Here is a 25532-nt window from a genome sequence, read left to right as displayed (position 1 = left end):
TATCGATATTTTATTAAACGAAGTTTGTTGGAAGAAAGATATACTATATTGTTATTATTTGATGAAATAAAAGTTTTTACAACATTGAAAAGCTTTCTTTGCAATGCTATAAATAAATTGACAAAGAATTGATGAAATAAAATTAATATTGTTTAAAAAATCGCGCGCGTGATAATGTGCAGAAATTTATGCAAATTTGATTCAAAAATATTAATCATATAAATAACTTCACATTTATAATTTTTTTTTTTACTTTACTTGTATAATTCTTTGCGAAGCATTTCTAAAGTATTGTTAAAAGCACCTCGAATGGAAATGCTGGCACACAAATATCTCGACACCGAGGGAAAAAGTCTTCGTTGGTATAGAAATGCCGAACGACGGTGTTCTCCGGTTTAAGGAGAGTCGAGAGAGGTTGTACGCAGTTTTGCCGGTTTAAAAGTTTAAGAAGGTGGAAGTATATATACAAGTCTCGGTGTAGCCGAGTGTACGCGAGGGTGTCCCATGGCGTAAATGGAAAGACACAAATGTATCTAGAAAGCGAGTAAACAGCGGTGACTGGTTGCAGCCTAGCTCGCGGTTCAATATAAATGTAAATTGGAACAGATTCGAGTAGCGCTGCGGAACACGTTTGGCTTCGAAGCCCGAGCCCTCCCCTGGCTTTTCTGGATTCTACTGACCCTTCTCTCTCACTTTCTCATCTACACACACACATATACATCTGAAGTCGACCGACAGAAAATTTCATTTTCATTCTAGCATACATGCCTCGGAAACGAACGCATCTCTCCGCGTCGAATATTCTACCTGATCAATCGATCGAAAAACCGTTTCCGTACATGAGCGCATGTCCCTTTCAATTAAATTTCGACGGTCATTTGACTTCGTGAATAAGATTCGTCGGTGAACAGTTGATATTGGCATCGAACAATGCGTTACTTCCGGTTCATGTGTCGCGCTCATTAATCATTGTTTTATTAAATGGAAAAGCTTTCCGAATTGATTAAATGTATCGGAGCAAACATAATCGTTTATTGAAAGGAACGTATCAACAAAGAAACATATATGCTTTTGATGCGCGAAATCAAGCGAATAAAACGCGTAGATTGAAAATTCATTAAATAACCAAAACGGAGATATGTCCGTTCTATCGCGGAAGTTATCCGAAATATTTTAACAGAATTCTCGTCGCGCGTTCACATATTTCAAACTATACGTGCTACACTATGAAGAGGGGAATGCGTATATAACATCGCGCATACACATACAAAAAACCCTGATATAGTGTGTTTTGACGTTAATACAAAATACATATACAGAGACTTCGCGTGCGCTTATTACGCTACTTTCTCAACATTGATAAGCGTGTAAAGCGTCTTGAAACAAGAGCGTAATCGCTCGTGAAGGGGCGTTAGACAAAATTGTAACAAGAGAGTTGCAGGGTTTCGGATCACCATTTAGTTGGAAGAAAGAAAGTTAACGAGTAAGGGTAGCGTGAGATACCGATGGAATAAGAAGACTAGACGGTTGGCGAGCAGGATAGACTCGCGAAGAGACGGCTCTATCACGCTAATCTAGACACGATCTAGCGCCGGCGCTAATCTCATTCCAGCACGAAGCACCCGAAGCACCTTCTTACCCTTTCCGTTGCCGCTGACGTCCAATCTGAAGTTGTCGGGACCCTTTTGCCCGTCGACCAGTTGACCAAGTCCCCCGGAGAGGTAACCTCCTTCCTCGCGGCCGTCGTATGTCCTGTCGGAGAGGTCAACTTCGGTGCCCCTCTTGATTCCTTGGGGCATGGAATACGAGACGATACCCTCTGCAAGAAAGAGAACAAGAAAAAGCCGAATGTAAAAAATATATAAGCTCATGAACTATGCATCATCGCGTTGCTACGTGGTCGTTTTCTCTCGACAGTACTCACAATCAGTGATAAGATTGCGGACGGTTACGGGTGAAACGCGTGTCGTCGAGAAAAAGTAACGAGGGTCAACGTTTTTAATTTTGTCATGAAGATTATATCGAGAACAGGATCGATCTAAAGCGTTGCTAGCTGGGACTCGAGCGTGCTTTGATACAAAATTCATCGGACGTCGAATCTCTCTCGCTACGCGACAGTTTCGTTAAAAATCGCGCTGAAGCGAGCGACTTATTCGACGAAACGAACGTCAGAAACAAATGCGCTTCTAGACTGTCAGGCGTCAATAAGCACGAATAAGTTGCACAATTTCGTACTTGGAAGGGAAATATCTCGTCATCCCGTTTATGTCAAATCGACTATTTTTCTGTCCGATGGCGGTAAATTGTTTTCGCAGATTTCAGTGTAAAATATGCGCGGGGAAATATGATTTTCTCACATTTTGTTGCAATATTTACCGGGAATGGCGGAGAAAATGTCCGTTTTGATTATTGCATCGCGCGAGTAAAAAGTCGATTCTTAATTCGCGCAGTCGTTTCACATCGATAAGACTACAAATGACGAAATATTCGCAGCATATTGTATTTTTATTATCATGGACGATAATAACGATAGAAATCTCGCCAAGAATGACAAATATTTCATTATAATTTAATTGTAGAACGCGTAATTTTCTCTCTCTATCTTTTCACCTCTATACATCTTCCCTTTACCATCTGCATGCTTACGTTCCTTGCTCGTTAATGGTCCCAACGTTTGCTAATGCCATTCGTAAGTCATAATTTATTTAGCAAATCAATATTATTGGCAGTTGCTGTAATTGCGCGTTTAAACGATATAACGCTGATCGGGGCTATGCAGATGGCACAGTTAGCGGATGCCGCGTAGTTCGTCGACGTTGGATTAATGTAGACGCAGCTGTGGCTCACGGCCGACGGTGATCGTAAATCTAAGTTAATCGCAGATTCGAGAGACTGACGCGTTACATCGGCGTCTCGTCACACAGCCGGCAAACGTCGACGATTCGCAAAATTCAAATCTAAAATCTCTCTCAACGAGCAAAATGTAAATTAATTAATAATGCGCTTCGATATTATGTGTCTTGTCATATTTAAACAACATTATATTACGAGAATAATATTATTAAATATTTCCTATTATCCATTTTATGGATAAAAAGATTTCCTAAACAGCAATGAATGTGAAGATTGAAGTCACGAGTAAAGTTGTATCTCTCGAATACCGACTTAAAATAAATGCTATGTCTTTTTTAGTATATTTTTTTTAAATTTTACAATCACAAAACTAAGATATAAATTTAAGTTACTGTCGAGTTTGTGCAGTGACTGCAATCTCTCGTCAAGAAATTCCGAGAAAGTAGTAGACTATGTAGTCGACGTAAAATGTAAAATGCATGATAACACGCAAGCACAATTCCACGGGGACTTGTTTCCAGCTTTGTTTTCGTGACAATGACAATGGCAATGGCTGCTGATGGGATCGTACATAATTAGCTCCCTTCGTGCATAGTGTAAAATTTATTAGTCACGATAATTCTTGATGCAACAGAGTAATGCCTCTCTAATTTGATAAAAAATTTCAATTATATCCTTATCTTCTTCAAACATCTCTTATTTATGATTTCAAACTTCGAACATGTTCACAAGAATATATTTCACTTAATAAAATTGCACAACGAAGTGCCCGAGGCGAGCGATATGCGATGTCTGACGAAACTCGAGTTGTACTACTGATTATAGCTCGCGCGGACGGATATCTTGTTATACAGTCACAAGACGTCATTCAAAGATGGTACACTTGCTAATTACGCCATCACCAATTCGCGCTAATTTGCACAATATGCGTCAAACATACCATATACCATAATTATTAAATATATAGCACAGAGCGATCGAAACACTGCCTATGGTTCGCGCATTGACCGCGATTCAACAATGTAGAACGTACCACGATCAAAAGGACTGTTTACAGGCCGAATATCGACCGCGATCTGGCAGCACAGAATTTTAGCGAGCTTGGTGCGATAGTTCCAACATAAAAAACGCTGCGTAGGTGTTGACAATGGTATGACGAGCATATGCCAAGCACGTGATTGGCACGCGGGCCATAACAACGCTACTTTAATTTTGACAGATTCTATTCTTGTCTAACGACGCGCGAGAGATTGAATCCTGAATAGATATCTCTTTATGTCATCATTTTTCAAGACATGTTAATAAAAAATTTTTTTTTATTTTCTAAAATATTTTTTCAAATACCTATATACTTGTATGTATACATTGTATTATTAAAAGCAATGAAATGTCGATCCGACTTTATTCTTTTGCCACTTGTAACAAGTCATTTTGCAGATATAAATAAATTCGTGATCGGAGAAGGTGTTAAGAAAAAGATATACATTCATATATCTCACTCACCTGTCCATGAACAACCATAGAGCTCTACGCGCATACACACTATGCGCATATGAGAAGTGTAAGGAATGAAACGGATCTTTGTTGCAATTATAGCTGGATCGAAGATCTGTTCCTTTTCCGAATATGGATTGTGATTGCCCACCAAAAGCTGTAACACACAAAGAAAACACAATTATTAATTCAGTGTAAAGATAGGCAAATATTATCGTTAAAAAAATGATTACAATAAAGTGACATGACAATGTGTTACCGAGAAAAGTTGCAATTTGAATTCAACAACTTGTATCATCGTTATATATATTTTTGATAAAACAAGAGGCTTTTATGTTATCACACAACAGAAATATACGATGAAAATAGTTAACTTTAGTCACATCCAGATATTTCTGTTCTAGTTAAAAAGCAGGAAAACAAGCGCGTATTTCATAGTGTCCATGTAAAACCTGTTTTTTTTATTGCATTTTTTTTATTATTCAGTATAAAAAATTTTTTGATACCGTAGAATTTTCAAAAAGAATTAGTATTGAAAAAAGAAACATGTTTGTAGCAATTCTGTTACTACGCGCACTATATCTGTAACATTTTCAAATGCATCGATTTTGTTTCAGAATTGTTTTTTTCTTCAGATATTATGTATCTATGCATTATTTTTATTTTAAAAGTGTCATCTGAATAAATTTCATGTTAAAAAAATTTCGGTTTAAAAAATGTCAGAATGTCTTCAACTCTCGAGTACCCCGAATTTTAAAGAATGTTATCGATACGACTGTTCGCGATGCATAAAGAACGTGTGTTACGATTGCGTTAAGCCCCATCGGGGACGGAAACTGTCCAACGGTCATTGGAACATGTTTACAGCACTAAGAACGAATCTCACAGGCCGGTAGCGCGCCACTTTCCCGATCCGATTAGTAAACAATGGTCTGCCCTGAACCTCCTCTAAATGTAAATGCAAGCATTAAATCTCGACTAAAACAGTCCAGCTCTTTCCTCCCTTTTCCCTCTCTCTTTTTTATCGATATATGTCGCATTTATCACGGATCGCACGTTCTAGAAACGCACGTAACTTGTCGCCATTGACGAATAAGAGGTCAACAATAAATAAGGGATTAACAATAAAATGCCAATATACATCTATGTGCATTCGAGGCAAATCAGGCTTGCAGAATCAATTAGATTGTTTGAGAAACAAGACCTTAAATTCGATGTACATGTATGTGTACCATGTATGCTGATAGACATGCTAAAGGTAATAATGTTACCTATATACTGCTCGCGCCTGCGGCGATATACGTGCAATTCAATAGCTACGTTTGTGTCCTATTCTATTTTGCATTCTGGACATTTGGATTAGGATTAGCGGTTCTCATATCTCTTCTTATCTCGCGTCATAGAGAATTTTATTCTGTAATAATAGGCTTATCTTAGCGTCTTAACATTGATAATACGCAACGATTAACGATTGTTGTTAAATAATATACTGAGTTAAAAAATACATTCACATAGAGATAATATTTATCATTAATGTTTGTCGTAGAAATTCATGTGTAATCTTTTCTCCTCTTTTTCAGCGTTAGAAAAAGAGATTGATATGCAATTATGGCACAAAGCTTTCCTCTTTAAAAAGAACTAAGAGCTGATCTGGACAGGACAGGTTGATATATCTGTTTTCATATTCATCATCGTATCTTGCAAAATACGTGGAATAGATTGAGCTTGATAACTCAAGCAACGATCATTTATATTCAATTTCATGTGCTCTTTCACACGCTGTAATCTATTAAGAAAACTATTTATCAACTTTATTATTCTTATCCTTAATGGTATTTTAACACTTTGTCTTTTTGATTTACTTTTCTGATCCTTTCATAACAATTAATTGTACTTTATGTATAAGTATAAAATATATAAAGTTTTTTTTATATATCCCTTAATAAGAATCTTCTTGAAAGAAGACTCTTCTTTTCTATATTTATTTTAAAGGAATTCTAAATATTTCTTGATTTGTTATCATTATCGAAAATCGTTAAATCAAAGATGATTAACAAATAATTCTTTTAAAAAGTTCTAATATGCTAAATGATAATTTCACTTTACTGATATACTTCGCAATCAATATCCTACCCTAGTATGTTGCTTAATTGTTATTCGCGTTAGAACGAAGTAATCTGTATCATCGTGCAGATTATAGAATCATGTAGAGAGTGATACATGACATGTTGGATCGTCCAAACACGCTGACCGTCGTCATCCCGAGAGCAGCGAATCCGCGTTGAAATATGAATATTCGCGCGATATTAGGCTACTATCTCTCTCTCTCCCTCTCATACCGGAAACCAAGTGCGGTCTAAACACCGTGCACAAGCGGAGAGTAGATATGACACAAACGCTAATATGCTCTATACACAGAAACGGACCATGGCCCGAGTTGGATATCAGTGACCATTGCCCTTTGCTTTGATTTGTGTTACTGGCGGTGCCGTGATTAGAATTTCTAACCAGAAATCTGTTATTTCGCGTTAATCATATAAAGCGCAGTATCTGATGTCCCAACAGCCGCAGAGGTGGTGGTCGAAATTCAGAACGGTGCGGTTAGTAGAGTGCCGTTTTGGAATTTCATGATTACAGCGAGCGAGAATATTTCGATGCTGGATGTATTCCGTTGGTCGACAGACGTCTCATCTCTTATTGACGCGAGTAAAGTACATTTTCTTTTTTTAAATAAGAGCATAAAAAGCACGATTAAAGCCAAGTCAAATATAAAATTTGAATTAATCAGGAGACAAGATGACAGCTCATACGACAATCCGAATTTGTACAAATACGATTGTTACATGTCACAACAATTAACGTCAGTTAAGTCGCTTAGCTGTGTAGAAGATGCAGAAGGTCCACTGCTGCAGCTGTAAACGGCTCATGAAGTTGTAAACTGTGCGCAAATGGAACGTGCCCCTTGAACGCAAGCGGCGGAGCAAAGCTATATCGGCCGTCTCGAAACGACCGACCGCGGATGCATTACAACTGCAACTGCAACGTGCTGGAATACAAGCCAGAGCCGGGGTCTACGCGATAGGAATAATTAATACACCTATATATAAGGACCGCCAACGGGGTCCTACGATATCGTCTCACCGACGCATAAAATTGATGTCTATGCTAGAAGGTAAGTAGAATCCTCCTGAATCCATAATTCATCACTGAGAACTGAGAACAATCCTGATTATAAACCTTACATCTCAGTAAAATCCCTTTTAATAACATGTCTGTTTTGCATAAGATATAACTGATGTGATATGTAGATAATATATGTATGTCTAAAATTCGACATATAAAAGACTTGATTTATATTTAATAATTCTGGATTAATATATTAAAACGTGTCTTAGCTTGTATGCATGATATTGATCGGGTCAAAAATTATACTGTTGGCTTTCGTTATTTACAGTTTATCGTTGAAAATAATTTTCGTGTTTTTCGCGAGCAAATATCGCTGCCCATATCAAAATACATTTTTAATAACTATGTTATGATCCTTTTTCACATCGGTAACTATTAAATAAAATTGAAGATAAAATTTTACGATGTCACGACAATTATTTTTTAAAACCTTAAAAGTACTCATACGTAATACATAAATAAAGCGATTATAAAGCGATACCTAGAAAAATATCAGCAAATGTTGTAGAAAATTTCATGCTATTTTAGACGAAAATTTTATATAATTATACGTATATGTGTATTAAATTCCGCGGGTAAATTTTCAATTTTAATAAATCCCGCCGTTAAAATTAATGTGATATTGGAGACGCGAATATCGACAGACATTTGGATATTTTCTGAAATTTATGCAATTAATCGTCAATATTGCTTATACTATCACAGAACGACCGACCTCGTTTTGTCTCGATAATAAAAAGGCTCATACCTTATTCCGAGATCTCTCTTTCCACTGTGGAAGCGCAAAAAAAATAGTCCTCAGGAGAGAATCTGAGGTCAGTGGGTCGATCGAATGTATTTCGGTATAAGACAACGCGCGAAAGTTTATGTTATACACTTGCGCTTTTATAGCCAGCTCTCGCTTCAAGTCGCTTAAGATTGCGTCGTTTTAATATATATATATATATATATATACGCAATATATATATATATATATATATATATATATATATATATATACGCGATCGCATTCGCTGCCGTGTACTTTAAAACAATTGTAGACGTATCAGCTTTGCGACCAACAATCTTTTAAAACCATAATTTTCCACGTAAACGAGAATCGTAGCATCCACTCTTGCGGTTTTCTTTGAACATGCGCTATATAATCATTTTGAATCGCAATTGTTTTTCCTTAGCGATCTCAAATAAACAGCTCTTGTAAAATGGAAGGAACGAGAAGGGAAGATTATACTATCTGAAATAACCCGAAAAATATAATATTACACGGCGATAAAATCTTCATCGTCCATCTAAATGAAACGTGACTTAATATTACGAATAATTCAAAATTGGCACGAAATTAACATTAAAATGACTGATACACCGACTCGATAGAGCTTTTATTAGCTCGCCGAAATCAAGAGGTCGAAAGTAGCTAACTCGGGCAGGTGGATCGTCTTACGAAGGCGAAAAAGCGGAACGAGCTTACGCGGCGTGTCCCATTTCCGCTCGCCCGGCGTGTAGGCAATTACTTCCCTGGGGCGCCCTCGTGGAAAGGACCCCCGGTTCTAATCTGTTTGCGGCCGAAATCAAGCTTACCGCATTCCCTTAATGAAGATTGTTTCATTTTAATGCTCTTAATGCCCTTTGCGCACTAAAGTCTTATGCCTCGCTTCGTCGAAGATCGCTACCGTTCTCTGCGCATTTCGCAGTTTATCCGCTTCAGATTCTCCGAAAGTTCAATAACTTTGTTTTTTACATCCTACGTAATTAAGTTACTTAATGAGACAAATAATATATATTTTTATTTGACAGACTAAACTTTCGCGCTTCGCCGCAATGACTCGTGCGTTATTTAAACTTAAAATTATCGCGATTTGTGTAATTGCGATGACGCTTCTTCTAAATTATCTGCTTAATTCTTCTAAATTATCTGCGGTCGACATCAAATTTTATAATACTCCGCTAATGAAGATGTATTTAATTGTAACGTCCTTAATCCGTAAAAAGGAAGGAATTTTTCTTTGCCTCGATTAATAAGCAAAGTCTGTCTTTCTTTGATAAGAATATTATTTCGACTTCATTGTCAAAATAACAAATTAGCAGAAGGCAAATGATTATTAATAGTATTACAACATATGTTAAATGTAAAATTTGCATAGATCGTTACAACGTTTAAGAAACCTGGGGATTATGTATGAAATGTGCGTTCATGAGGAGACAAAGGCTGGAAAGATGATTGTAGACTACTCTCTCTTGTATAAGCAAGTGCTTCGTATAAAACCAGGGTAAACAAACTCGGGAGGAGTAAGCAGAAGGAAATTTAACCCTCCCGTTTCCTCGTGCACACCGGTCCGAGTGCTCTCACCCGGATTGAAGCGCACTTCTATCAAGACCGGATTTCAAACGAGGCTAGTAAAACGAGAGACGAAGAAAAGGGGCCAGCGACGTATAAAGAAAGAGGAGAGAGAAAGCGCGGAATATAATCGTGGAAAATCATCATCGATTCGTGCGGTAATCCGCTAATAGGGTGTCCGTGTACCGTACTGATAATCCATAATCCATCGATACCAGTAGAACCAACCGTGCACATGTCTACATAGTAGAGAGAATAATGCCCATGAGTGTAGAGATATTTTATCTGCACATATTTATGCCATACCTTCGCGCGGATTAAGAGCAATTTTACGGCGACCTTCCATCTACGGCTTCCATCGATTATTGAATTTCCATGAAAAAAGAAATAAGGGAATATATTGTATATACATTTGTATATGCATGTGTACGAGCGCGTAAGCTTGATATATGTAGAAATTTGTTGTTCCTTCTAATTCCTCATCGGACTGAAGCAAGCAAATAGTATTTTCTTTCAGTTCGTGGAATGTAGTTGATTTTTCAAACGTGCCGTAAATCCAACGGAGAAATGGAACGGTAGCTGTCCCGGTTCGCTTGATATTGAACTGGCTTTTCCTCTTGACTTGTCTGACTAGAAGCGGACCATCGTTACTGACAACGCGAATTTTTCGTTTCTAGATAGAGTTACTGAAGTTTGAATTTTCAAACGTTACACGTAAAAGATCAAATGATAAATTACACGATTGTTCTCTTTCTTTCTTTCTTTCTTTTTCTCTCTCTCTCTCTCTTTTTAAAATCGCTATCCTCCGATGAAACCTCAGTAAAACTGATTATGTAGTCGCACAACCACGCGAGTTGTGTAACTTTCGCCTTAAAATTTATTAAGCAAGGTATTGTTTGCAAAATCTCCGCTCGGCTTGTTTCGCTGACATTTTTCTCTGTAAAAATCTCAACGTAATAACGTAGCGATATCAAAATTCGCTGCGTCAACTTGGTTTAGCCAGTGGCTACATAATGAGGGGGCGGCTCTCAGCTCCGTTTCTCGTTACCTTTATTTTTTTAATACCGTACATCTCAGCAATATTATCGCACGCGAACGCCTACGTTAATGACGGCTACGTAATCACCACCACCGTGTGCCGACGAGTATCTCGTAATGGTGCTCGCCATATTGCAATTTGAATTTCGCTGAAATCGGTGAAAAAAAGAGCGCCGGGTGCCGTGGAATGAATATGTTAATTGGCTCTGGAATTGGCTGTCCCTATCGGTGATTGATTAAAATTCGATACGTCGTGACGCCGCCGCTTTGGCCGACCGTGCGATGAACGCGAGGGGGATGAGAAGGGCCAGAAGGGCGGCGTACACGACCGATAGGATAGGAAGGGAGAGTTAGCAGCGACTGCAACGAACCGGTCGTTCGGGAAAGTTACTTTGCGGATAAACGAGATTGAAATTTCGATGGAAATTACCGTCGATACCTGTGGACTTAAGCGAACTGTCACCAAGTCAAACAGTAGCGAGTACTTGTCGATTACGTCGGAGCGTGTGCCATCATCCAACACGCCTGACTAAGAGAAATGGAGAAACATTTTTCGCGCCTTAGTTCGCTCTTGAATATCTCGCATCTCGAATTGCTCAAGAAATCGGCTACAAGATTGAGCAAAGATTGACGATAGATTCAAGAGAGTATTATAGCATTTTCTTTCTTCATTGATTCTTATTAAATTAATGTCTGGAATGTGACTGCATTTTATAATCTTACAAGAATTTATGATATTGTATATATCGTAAGAGTTAAAACTAATAGTAGTAGTCTTCTATGATATAATCTTAGGCGCATATGTTTTTCGAAAGCTACTTGGGCTTATATATATAATACAGAGACACATTCGCATAACGCGTGGAATTCTGCTACTTTTGTAATAATTCACATGTGTATAAGATTTATCATAGTGCATTTCCGGGAATATTATCGTCGAGAGAAACTAGCCGAGTCTTGTTTCTCATATGCGTCATCAATTTGCAGCGGAATCCGCAGGATACCGAGTATACAAAGCGTGGCGTAATTCGTGGTACAATGGAAAAAGAAGTGTAATTCTTCTCGTGTAGAAATAAGGAGGAAATGTGTAGAACACAGAGCTTTCTCACGTGAAAATTAGTTCTCGAGATAGTCGACTTCAACAATAGAAAAAAAATTGATATTGTCTCTACATCTCTTCACGTCTCTATATCTCTAAATATTGAAAAATTTAAATTTCAATTAATTTCGAAGCTAATTAGGATTTACAAGCATAAACGACATTTTTTCCGATCTCATAATCGATCGTCGTAAAAAAAAACTAACTCGGACGATACGAAAGAGGTACGAAAAGTGCGAGCAAAAAAAAAATACAATTCTAGCGTGAAAGAATAAACAAATTCATTTAGCCGGGCCGCGACAGGTAGGTATGTTCAAGAGCCGCAGAGAGAGCGAGGACTGCTCGTATTACAGGAAAGACGTATATACGAGTTACCGTGGGTGTGTGCCTCGCTCACAAAGCTCCCGTCCGCGCCGGTGTGTCGGCGTTAATGAAACACGTCCACCGTTGGCAATTGTCCCGCCGCAGGCACGACAACGGCCGTCCGTACGTAAAAGGGAGAGGCGCTAGCTGGCTAGCTGGCTGTATTCCGCTCCGTTTCCATCAGGTTGCATCTAGCAAGCCCGGGATCCGGCTACTCTCCGCCGTTTCGTGAATTTAGATGAGCCCGGCCTGTCCGGCTTAATTCGCGTGCACCTCATAAGAAGCGAGTCATAATCTCCCTCTCTCAACCCGGACGACCACACACGCTCTATATTTTTGTTCCGTTATTGGAGTAACGTCGCAGCCGGTGACCGTCGCCCATTTTTTCCGGTGTAAAAATGTAACCGGTTCGTTGGTCCGCCGTAAAAATACGTATATATGTAACTCCCTTGTATGCGTCGGACTTTCCGTTGAGCATTCATCGTGTTTATCGCGCGTTATACGTTCGCACGATCGTACGAATACGGTTAATTACGTAGTATTTCTCCAGACGCGCCCTTTTTTTTATTTTTTATTTTTTTTAATTTTTGCGAGAATACGTCTCGTACAACGCGAAGGTAAAATCAGTCACGCGTATCTTCCATTACACCGGTACGCCATTATTCACTTTTCTCGCGGCGGAGCGTATGTGACTCTCTCTTCGCTCGTTGACGACCCTAATTGTCACGCGCATCCCTTCCGCATTACCCCTGCCCTTCATCCTGGCGCCGTAACAAAACGAGCAAGTGTTTGATCGGATACCGGAAAACCCTCTTTCGGTGCACTCGCGTTATTCGTTTCGTGCGAGACGGCAAGGAACGGCGACCACGTTTCCCGTGGAAAAATGCTTGCAGAGAGCTCGGGTCACGTACAACGGGGCGCGATAACGCAGTCGCTCTTCCTCTCTTTCTTTCTCTCTCTTTTCTTTTCTCTCTCTCTCTCTCTCTTCCTCCCTCAACTCCTCTTGCACTCATCCCTTCTCGTTTCTTCATTCTAGTCTCACGCTGTTCGTTCTCTCCGCTCGTATTCAAAGTGCAAGGAGCAAAAGGAAAGAGCGTATGCACAAAGATCACATGCCGCCCAGATTGAGGCTGCAGGGTAAACGTTCGTGTTCGCCTATACTCTTTCCTTCCGGGCGTTCTGTCTCTCCTCCGCCACCGGATCCGGCTTGCTCTCGCGCTTTGAGCAAATCTGCGTGAAAATGGGAAGAACGTCTGGTACGAAGCCCTGGAGGGAGAGCGAAAAGTGTGTACGTTGAACCGTGTATATACGTGCCACGATGTGCATGAGTGAGAGCCTAGATGGGAAAGATAGATAGATATAGATATAGGGAGAGAAATAGAAAGAGAAGGGAAAGAGTGGTGAGAGATAACCGTGGCGAATATCAGAGCCCTTGTGATGACAGCGGGGTCGAATAACGAGGCCCCCGCTATCCACGATAGGACACGGTTCGGAGTTGAAAATTACTTCCGCGTCACGGAGCTTTTCCTGCGGGGCTAGACGACGACCCTCCGACGAGTACCAGCCGGAGGTGAGTTATGATAGTCTATCGAAGTAAGTTCGTTACCGATGAGATTCTTGATTTTCTATTTATCGGGAGACCCCCGTAAGGTAGCTAGGTAATAAGTCTCTCGCGTAGCCGTTGCCTCTCTCTTTCTCTCTCGAGCGAGCGAAATTAGTTCTTGAAGGAAATATATTGCGGATGCCGGAGTAAATACTGAAAAATCCCCGCCGCGCGCTTTTTAAGTAATCTTTTTTCTATTACGACCGGCAATTTGCGATGGGGCGCGATAAATTCGCGTGGGCGAGTGAATTTTAACACTTATACGCGGTAATATCATGTCGCGACGTTGAATAATGTTCAACGGAAAAATGGAGTGCCGGATGATGAAGCGCGCGCGAGAACTCAAGAAGATGATTACTGAAAGAGAGCAAATGGAGAATATTCATGAATGAAAGAATCACGAATCGGGAAATCAACACACAAGGTTGGAAATGAGATTTTCGATTAACCAGAAAAAAAAAAGAAGAAAGAAAGCGCCGATAGAGAGGAAGAGAACGGGTTTTATTTCAGGCTGCTGAAAACGTGATACGGCAATGCATTTTCTCACGAATCTCATTGATCTCACGTTATATTATTAATAGGTTTTTTCCGCGTGCATTCTCTGCGCATAATGGAATAAAAATGTAATAGTGAGCACAGAAAGAAAGAGAAAGAGGTGAGAACGTACACGCATCTACGGATAATATTTGAAAAATGAACCGCCCTCGTTATACGATTGATTATGACTTACTGCACGGTTTCGGTGAGCGAAATAAATGCACTCGCTTTATTGTGCATCCATTAAAATTCCATTTGCCAATGGTAGCTTATGGCTCGTAGGATAATAGCTGTAGCAGCACTCGATGTCCGATGGAATAGCATTAACTACCGATTTATCGTTTTCAGTTATGCTGTTTGATCGATTTTAGTGTGAAATCTCTTCGACGTTTTTGAACTATTCATGAATTACTTTGTCACAAAAATTTACGCAAAACCTTAGAAAGATATTAGAATATATTATAATTATTGTACACTTACCTCTTATAATTCGATTAGCTTTATTTATATGTCATAATGAGCATAGAGAATAATTGCAGCTTGTATGATCTACATTGATAATTGTCTTCAAAGTTTTTTTTAATAATAAATATTACTTTCGAACGAAATCAAAACTGCTTCACTCAAACGACACTTATTTAACATAAATTTAAGACGTCTATAGAAACATCTCTGCTTAGTTTCGTCGCCGCGAGCAAATCGTTTAACTGCCGTGATGTATTTTGACGGGCTAATGGATATCGCGTACGGATTATCATGCTAAAGAGATGTTAATTAACACGTCGCATCCATAATGGCCGTTCAACCGGAACAGAGGTTCTCATTTATATAATATTCGTATTGTACACGGCGTTTTCTAGATATGAGAAACGCACACAAAAGTCGATAATAAAAAAAATATTCCGGAACTATATTAAAATGTACATTTGGCATAGCATAATACTTTACTATAAAACTGTAAAACCTGAGATAACAAAGATAATAATGCATACACAGTGTGGGCAAATAGGTACTGTAAGAAAAATAACGAGCAATTTTTTTATAAAGCTTTCTCATTTATTATTATGCTTATAGAGAAATTAAAACATTATAGAGATTTCTAATCTCTAAAAGATTATGCTTATTCGATTAAATTATTATGATATTATATTGTATTGTATCAAGTAACGTAGAGAATAAATATCTCCATAAAGGAAAAAATATCCGAAATAATCTCCATAAATTTCGAGAACGCGGAATTACATAGGGCACTTAAAAAAAAAAGTTTGTCGAAATATATATAATCGCATTTCTAATAAATATTCTCGCTGAAAAGAATAGAAAAGAATAAAATTGAATCGTGCTTTTATTTTACAAAGCTAAAATCGTCATTCTATATCGGCGACGTGTACATACATCTATAGAATTGGTAGACAAATAAAAATCTTTAAATACACAAATTCTATGTATTCAAGAAAACTGTAAAATTGTGTGCGCGTTTTATAATCAGTCATATTAAAACTTTATAAAAACGCGACGAAATGATTCTAACGCATTTGCGGATGAAATATAAACGAAATCGTTTCATCCTAGTATATCGGATTAAAAGCAGACGGCACTAGCTTTATCAATTTGTAACTGTGTTGAATAAGCCAGGAGAGGGAACTTGAGTTAAATCCAGGAAATCGAGCCGTTTCGTACGGAGTCTGCTAATTTCCCCTCGACATATATGTAGTGTGTATATATATATATATATATATATATATATAAAGTGAAATAAGGACATTAATATCTAGCTATATAATAATTATAAATAGAAGAGGGTCGGAAGATATATTCCATATAATACCTAAAAGAGCGAACATACATTCGCGATAGCGAACAAAAGATTAACATAGTAGTATTATATAGATATAAGATTAGTACAGCGCGCCATATAGGCTGCATTTATATTAAACTGCTATATCGTGCAATCCATCTTCACAATGTGACATGAAATGATGAGATTTATTGGCAGAAAATAAATTTCGTTTTGCGATTTTCCAATATTTCATCTTCAATTCCCGCCGCATAACGCTTGCGTGAAATTCACGCGTCGAAAAAGAATCGAATTTCGGCGCAGCACTTAAAATAAAATTCAATTGAAAAGTCTAAAGATTTTTTTATAGTGTCACACGCTGAAATATACTGCGATATCATATCTGAGCGAGAAAAATGGATATGCAATTATTGTTACGCAAAAATGAAAATGGAAGAGAGAGCGCGACTCTTCTTCGGAGATTTTTATATTGAAAATAATCGAAATACATATTCGCGTCGTATATGATTAAAAAATATTTTAAAAATCGTAAATAATTTGTTTCATTCAGTAAAAATCCATTATTAGGAAAAAGTATGTATACTTTAAATAGACTTAGGTATTCGCGTGTAGTCACCGATAGAGAAATTCAAGGAATCACCTAATATCTACAGATGTGCAGTCAATTCCGGGTTACGGCTCCCAGGAAAGAAATCTCGGGCGCGATTCGATCGATGAGGTAACCAGATGGTACCTACCTCTATGCCACGTCGATTCCTCCATCGCACCCACTTGTTGAACCCCGGCCGCCAATACTCGACAAAGTACTCCTCCGTGTACTCGACCCCGTGACCATTGCCGAATCTGCCCTGCGTTCTGGCGGACGTCAGTAAACGCGGAGTGTGCAAATTCACCTCGAGGTATTCCTTGCCTTCCTTCGTTACCATATATTTCGGGCACCACGCGCCGCCGCCCTTGTCTTGTCGTAGCCTGCAAAATCGAAGAATAATATGCCACGAGTTATTACGGGCGCTCTTGAGAGAGAGGTACGTCGCGTGAAGACACGCGATGAGGAATGTATACACGTATATAGCGAACGCGACATTCGCGTGACAAACGCACAGGCACGTTATGCTTTTCTAGTCGCGCAAGTCACGACGGCCGTCATCGGCAAAAAAGGAGGCAATAAAAATTATATCCAAGCAGAGAAGATGTATATATCTTGATTATCACGGATTTATTATGTAGCTGATATAATTAATGAGTTTCCCCGGCCTGGTTTCCTTTCAAGATCAACGGCCGCCCCTGTGTGTAAATTAATGACGGGGCGATCGATTTATGGACGATCTTTGAATCTGAGCACACTCTCTGCCTCGAGGCTCGCGCGGTATTGATTATGAATAACTTATTTTGCAGCGAAGCTTTTATCGCGATAGCAGCTTCTTGTGGACAGAGGAAAATGGAAGTAATTTTTTCAGGACTCTTGAAGTCTCTCACGCAAAGGGGAGAACAGAGAGTAGTGATTAGTAGATTCTAGAAAGAAAAATCGTGATTCTAAAGAACTTAAGTATAAATTAAAAAAAAAATAAAATATTGTTATAATAGAAAAGATATAATCATGATCCGTCTTTTCCCTACAGCTATTTATGTCTTCAATCGCAGACGTTTGTGATTTAATGTTTGCTTTGAGATCTGTTTATAAAGCTAACGAGATTTCAAAAATTAAGAATATCAGATAGCAGCAGCAGTGTACAGAAAGATTATTGATTCTGATAGAGTCAACAATGTTCATGCCGAAGGGAACAGACCTAAAAGCGGCCATTTAATAAATCAATAGGATTTTTCCGCTCTGATTGTTTCTGCAATCAGCATGAGAAATTAAATTATCCTGAGACTTTTGCCTCGAGAGATTTCTAAATGTAATATATTTATGCGTATCACGTATGTTAAAATATATTTTATACGAATAATCTTTCATGTACACTGATAATTAAATATATAAATTTTAAAAATATTTTTGGCTTATATAAAAGCTTATAATGCTTATTTAAAAAGTTATATAAAAGTTTATAATGCTGACCTAGAGAATACATAAGAATTCGCACGCGCAAAATTAGTTGCTTAATTCTCGAAACTTTGAAATTTTATAGCATATATTATTTTAGCAACAAACTTGCTACATTAAATCCCAGAAATTCATCTTCTGTCAAGAATCGCGTCAAGAACTGACAGTGCAGTAATTAAATTTCAGAACAAAACTTTGTGCGAATTTGATGAGAAAGTTTATATAAGAGATATAATCGCGTTATTATCAGGTGTTATTTCCGACATACCTTGTCGCGAGCACGCATGGAAATCCATTGAAATACGCACAGTTCTGTCACAAAGGGAGAGAGAATCTCCATGGAAATATTTCAGCTGGTTCAGTCGTGAAGGACTGCCGTACATATAGGCGGCGTGCCCGCATGTAAACAATAGACCAGGCGAAACTGGTTGAAAGCGTTTGCGGTTAATTAGGCGGCAATGCTGTTAACAATGTCCTGGCGAGCTCTCCGTAACCTTGCGTTGCAACGCAATCCGTAGTTACGCGGCTCGACAAGCATGGGATCTCGTTTAAATAAAATCACCGTTGCTTTTACGACAGCTTGAGAATAATCTTAATAAATAAAACATGTCCATTTATCAGTGAGAGATTGTAGTCGTGAAAAGAAAAATAGAAATTTCCATAGCGACGCTAATTGTCGTAAATAAATGCGACTTTACATTTAAATAGGATTGTTTCATAATACAATACTCATTCATCATCTGCTGCGAATCGGGGTTGATTTATTGAAATTTCTATTCACCGTTATTTGCACGGTTGCACATCGATAATAAGGCTATTTCCTCTTTTCACATTATTTGCGGTCGCTACTTTCCATTCATTTCAATTCCTGATAACCGATTGTAATTCAATTTCTGAGATAAAACAAGCTGAAAATTCTGTCATATAATTTCAATGTTAATATATATTTTATTACAATATATTACGATTTTTTTTTATGTACATCGAGAAATTAAAAATTTTCTCAAATCTCATCTTATATGTAAATTTAAAAATAAAAATTATTTCGGCAATTCTAAAATAAGAAGTTTTATTCTTTCATTATTTTAAGAAGCAACTTCTGACGGCGTAGGTACAATATTGACCGTGTTGTAGTACTTCCGCTCGTTAATTGCGCCATCAACGTTTCTAGATGCTCCGTAAATTGGACATAAAAATAAAAGAAAGCGTCGTTCCGAGTATCGTAAAACTTTCCTTACGTGCCTTCTTCGAATCTGAAGGATTCATGGCATAGAAATGTCGGCCTTTACTGTTGTTAAACGGTAATAAAGAAGAAACATAAGAGTAAATTTGAAAACGCATTGCTTAGAATTTCTTAAGTCGCAAAGTGCTTAATCGGAAATGTCAATGGGTTTTTATGATATGTCAATTTAAAAGAACAATGAATTTAAAGTATAATATATACACTTACACATTGACAGAAAAATTTAAGCATCCAGAAAAACACAGAAAATTATTTAATTTTATTGTTATTGGATGTGTTTTTCTGGGTGTTTAAAGTTTGTCGATAAATGTATTATTATCATGTGGTGCCAATTTAACATCTGTTCAAAATGACACGACTTCCTGAATGCTTTATAGTTTTCTTCAAAAATTATATTATATGTATATATAATTTTAAATAAATAATTTATAATACATATATAATATATTTATATATATTATATAATATAATAAATATATAATATATAAAAACAAAATATAATATATTATAGATATAATACCAAACTTTACAATTTATCTGCGGATGTAAAATAAAATATGTATGTAATAAAGTATGTATAAAATAATATATATAGAATCTCAGTATTAACATAGATCTCAGCTATAAATTTTTCATAAATTTACGAGAAATTTAAAATAACGCAAGATGCAATCATCGAACGGATTCGATTTGAAAATAGATCGCGGAGTGCGCGATCCTAATATATGTATATAGGAAGCCGATATGGTCTTTCTCATTGTCAGTACAATTTACGGTAGCCAACCGACGAATCGACCAGCCGTTCCACGTGAATACCCCAAAGTAGTCTCGTCGAGAAATACACGAGGGTAAGAGAGCTCGGCCCACGGGCCGACCAGAAGCATTACGACGCCTCATCAGTCGAAAAGTGCATTAGCAATGCTAATGACCTGCGATCGTTACCGCCACACGCCGCAGCCACCATCAACGCTGCTTCCTCGCGCAGCACGGAAGTTTTGTTATTCGGAAGTGGGCCACGGGAGAACCTTAAGGTGGATAGGAGAGAAAAGGGGGAGCGGGGTGGCCTGTACCCTGCAATAATTTTCGCGCGACAATATCCTTGCAACGTCACGTAGGTATGCGTCTATTGTTTCATTCGGTTAAAACATCAGCGGATACATTATTGTTACGACTGAACCGACCGGCTGTAGAACAGAATTTCTCGTTTGCCTTTTACGCGAAATTCTCGTGGCTATTAACAAATTGATGCGTCAAGTTATTCTCTCGTTCCACCCTCGCGTTTGCGGATTTAAAGCGCTCCTTGCGAAATATATCCATCGTAATTCTGTAAAATGTCCGACCCGTAATCCATTCAATTTAGGTTATTGTTTCATCGCGATAAATATAGAGAATTTACATAAAAGGAACCATTTTCAGTCATTAACCGATGAAAAATTATATCGCATACGGTTGCGAATGTAATACATATAATGTAAGTGTGCAGTAAATATTGAGAACCGGAAAAAATATTACCGGAATTAAATTACAGTCGATAAAACATTTTTTATAATTTGCACATCTCTTTGCAAACCTTTTTATTCCCCTAATTTTTTGCTACAATTAAATCGATTATTTTCCTATATATAATGTATTTATCATTCATTATCTAATTTTTCAGAAAACTTAAATGTTCTAGATACGCTGATCATTCTCGACCTCTTCTTTAAGACATATTTATATTCAGGTCGCGCACACACGAATCCGCTTGTTTTCTTCTATTATCTCCCGACGTATCCAGCTTTACTCGAAGCCCTCCTCGTCGTCTCGAATAGCTGGTAAAAACTAATTAAATTTTCCCCGCGGTATAGCGATTTCGATGATAACCGTTATTACGTTTTCGGGAGACCGCGGAGAGAAATGCGAAATGAATAAAATGACAACGCGTTTGTACGTATTGCGCGACATTTTACGACCGTTTTGAGGCTAATCTCCACGCTAATTAGACGCGAAATGAGCAACAATTACGTCTCACCTGGTGAAGGACAAAAACGCTAGCTATGCGCAAGCGGCACGAGCTATTCTGGAAACAAATGCTTCCAGGCGGACTACAGAGATTTGGCTTGAAAATATGTCACTGGTTGAAACGCGACGATGAACGCTTCAAGACAAAAGACTAGGATCACTCGCAGATGTGAAATAACGCTTTTAGTCAAAGATATACAGTTTCTTTTCTTTTTTGCATTCCACGTTGCTTTGTTTTCGGTTGAAATAGCTTTGTATGGCAAAGTGTGATAACAATGTACTTAGAAAATATGACATCTCTTCTTGAATAATTTATATATTAATCTATATTGCAATTATTATTTAATACACGCGCTTAATCTGTATAATTTACTTTATAAAATTAAACTTTTGTGTCATTCAATCACTTTGCCTGTCATTCATCGAAATATATAAATCTGCCCCTTAAAAAAAAATGCAGCTATCGCGTAGCAAAAATATCTTTGCTAATGGAACTACGATCCTACGTGCCGTCACACCGGTGCAAGTTCACAGCTGACCTGATCCTCACGGTCCATTCGCTTGATCGAGCTTTTCAGATAACACGTAGGACTATCATGAACTGCATCTGCAGCGAGTGCACATAGACACGCTCTAACTGCGCGAGTTATGGCGTGCCGATGCGATGTGAGGAGGAACGGACGCGTATACGACGCGTATTTGCGCGCACGAGAGTCGCTCCTTCTCTCTCCCGAAGCTCGTGGCCATTGTTATCGAATATGCTAGGAATGCTGCTGCGCCGAATATACCATCAGCCAAATGATCCGTGAAAATTCCGGCTGGTCCGTCCGATTTTACGCCGAGCGCGAATTTCTTTTTCCCTTTTTTCCCTGCGATCGAAGCTCGAACGGACAGTGAGGTACCATCGTGAAAAGAACAGGGGATGGATAGGGGCGGTTGCCATATACATGTATGTACGCGAGCCGGGAATGTCGAGCCATCGATATTAAAACGTTCGCGAAATGACAGTATAACGTTCGAGAGTGGCGCGTAGTGTTATTATCCCGAGCTGTGAAAGATCGTTTTGATCTCAAATATACACGAAAATTCATAATGAGCGAATTTTATGGACGATATTCCTGGTGCTCAAATATGTATATTTCTGCGTTTGCGTGGAATTATTTAAGTCGGCCAGTCGGTCAATTGCGATTTTATGAATGGGTCAGTAGAGAAGAGAAGCCGACGTTATTTGGTTAATTAGATATTTTGCAAAAATAAGGAGAAAATCAGCGATTTCACATAGCGAAAGAAATTTATTTTCCGCGAAAAAAAAGAAGTCGTGCGACTGAAATAGTTTCAAATGCTTTTTAAGTTTGCTGCGCGATTTAATTTACCGTCTCGTTTATCTCTCTTGAAAACGCTTCTATAATTGATTCTATAAATCAATCCATTGAGTCTATAATCAATAAACTTTCTTTGTATATAATTTAATTAAAAGATGAAAATATACCATCCCGGCATAATTATATTATTTAAAAGCTTTCCCCGATTTTAATTACTCTAGTTTGCCGTTTATTTCTTTAAACAATAAGCTTCGTTAAAACTTTTCAATTAAGATAGTTAAATTAAAATACTTTATATTTTCTCATTAAAATAATCTAAACTGCCACTTCATTCGGACTGCTTTTCGCATGATTCTGAAAATATTTTTTAATATCGTATAAGAATTAAGAATATAATTTTATAAAACAAATATAGGAATTGTCAATCGTATTGCATTTCTAATTGAACATTAGATATTAATCGTTGCAATGTTCTCCTATAAAATATCTGCCGTTTGCGGTAAGAAATCATCCGGATAAGTGTTAGTGACAGTCATTATCTAAATTTCATAGCAGTTATCGTGTCGCAAACTACGCGATCTGTCACCTGTCATGATCTCAATTACTTCGAGATCTCTCTTTCCAGTGTTTTGCGACGACGACTACATGTGTTAGCAACGACGTGGAGATCGAGCATCTTTTTTTAAAGTTCTGACATCAAGAACGATATAACTGAGATATAAAGCCGACATATACATTTATAATATCGCATCATCTTATCTTATCGCTTTTGCTTAACGTGACTAAATGGGAGGGCGAGGCCGGGACACATCCGGGGTCGATCCCGTGGGACGCCCTCGAGGAGTCAAACTCAATCTGCAAATGGTACAATCCCATTTTCGACGTTTCGACGGCGCTTGATCATTCTCTCCTTTAAAGCCGGGGGTCCGTAAATGTACTTCGTAACATTTCCCTTTATGGTCAGAATGACATAACGTGATGTGTTTCATTGTCGCGTATATTTCGTGATAATATATACCCGCTTCGGCTAAATTATTATTCGCGGCTCGTAAACGTAAAGATGAGCCATACGGGAGCGCAGGTCGTACAATGATATCAGCACTTGCGTTACTGTTGAGATAATTAAAATGTTTCGTCTGGTCGAGAGAGCAGCCATATGTTTCGCAATGAGCTCCATACAAGATAAAGATTATCATAGGGAATAGAGACTATAGTATTGAAATAACTGTGGTATATTGCACTGTCTATGTATATTCCTGCATTTCTACTATTTTTAAATATACCGAAAAGGGTTGAGCGCTTTTTAAAAATAGTATTTATCATATTTAGTATTAAAAAATATGTCAATCGTATGATTGACCATCGCGATTGATTAAAGTTTTCATAAAGTGTGCGCCTCGCATAAATAATCAATCCTTTGACAATTCTATTGTAACGCGAGGAAAAACATTAATATCCACAACAATTTAGAAACTTTTCTGCAAAACCCTGTACGGCAGTGTCCAGAATGGCGATGAAAATTGTCTAGGCGATCATATTTCAGCGCTGACAGCCCGCACAATTCGCCACCGACTCGACCGGAAACTATCTCGGGCGAATATTTGTCTCGTGGGTCATGTTAAGCGCGGTCCAACGTTTTTTCGTCCGGCTACACTGACAGAATTCAGGTGTTGTCAACGAATCTAAAACTTTGAGTCATGTAGCGAATGTATCGATATCCAAATCCCGCCGCTCGGCGGTTGTTAGTGAAAGTTTCGTTCAACTGGCTTCGTGATTTTTCGGGACAACGTGAACTGAAAAGTTCGTCTATAACAGCCGACAACGCTCACAGTCAGATATGAAAAATCGAGCAAGTCGCTAACGAATAAGCGTACTTTTTTTCAAAACTTTCATATAATGACCGGAAATGTTTTAACAAACATCGTCGCACGTGTATATCTGTCTGATCAACACGTTAATAACTACTTGGAGAACAATCATAAAATTATTACGTTTTCGAAAACAAATTATTACGTGTTTGCGATTGTAGGATTATATCGTATGAATTATGTAAGTAAAAAGATCTCGAGAAAAGATGTGTTCTCTAAGCAAGTCTTTCGTGTCGCGATTCTTCCTCTACAAAACAATACGGTGCGATAACTTTCAACGTGTAACAACTTCAAGTTTGCGGCACTTGGTTGGAAAGCTCGAGTCTTGTTTCAAGGAAGAAAGTTTCGCCTAGATGTACGAATTGTATCCATCGGAGAGAATATACAACATGAGGATTTCTTAGCACTCTATTATTGTTAAGAACTCTGTTTCGCTGACATGTGTAGTTGCTTAAATTTTCTGAATACCACGTTAGAAATACGAAACTCGCTATGGCATAATTTCGCTCAATGTTCTGTCTTTCTTACAACATAAAATAAAATAAATACGTAATGAACAATCAGAAGAATGCACGTCGATGGTTAATTGAATATATTTGTTGAATCGCGCGCGCGCTCGTAAAGTTTGAAAAGAGAGTCACATCCGATGCATCAATGATGATTTCATGGACGAATCTCCGCGATCGTTAACGGAGAATTCGTTTCGGTTGCTCACGATTTCCTGACAGTATGAGGAATAGAGGGAGAT

At 38.1% G+C, this 25532-nt stretch overlaps 1 protein-coding gene and 1 long non-coding RNA gene across 2 annotated transcripts in view; one reads left to right on the top strand and one right to left on the bottom strand.

The window, feature by feature from the left end:
* LOC145948981 (uncharacterized) overlaps nt 1-5457 on the top strand; it is a 68109-nt gene extending 62652 nt beyond the window's left edge. Inside the window, exon 5 of the long non-coding RNA XR_014427519.1 lies at nt 5411-5457. This is a non-coding gene — a long non-coding RNA (uncharacterized LOC145948981). The remainder of the gene's footprint in view (nt 1-5410) is intronic.
* Nucleotides 1-25532, bottom strand: part of Ddr (discoidin domain-containing receptor 2) — a 185017-nt gene that overhangs the window by 40516 nt on the left and 118969 nt on the right. The window contains exons 7-9 of the mRNA XM_083058613.1: nt 17044-17275; nt 4357-4504; nt 1640-1819 (exon numbers count right to left, since the gene is read on the bottom strand). Of these exons, the coding sequence (XP_082914739.1) occupies nt 1640-1819; nt 4357-4504; nt 17044-17275 (560 nt within the window). The remainder of the gene's footprint in view (nt 1-1639; nt 1820-4356; nt 4505-17043; nt 17276-25532) is intronic.

The sequence above is a fragment of the Prenolepis imparis genome, unplaced genomic scaffold, assembly GCF_030444845.1.
Source record: "Prenolepis imparis isolate NDT839.2.m4 unplaced genomic scaffold, iyPreImpa1.0 SCAF_2, whole genome shotgun sequence".
NCBI classification, from domain to species: Eukaryota; Metazoa; Arthropoda; class Insecta; order Hymenoptera; family Formicidae; genus Prenolepis; species Prenolepis imparis.
Note: the sequence above shows the minus strand (reverse complement) of the source record. Positions and strands in the feature narration are given on the sequence as shown.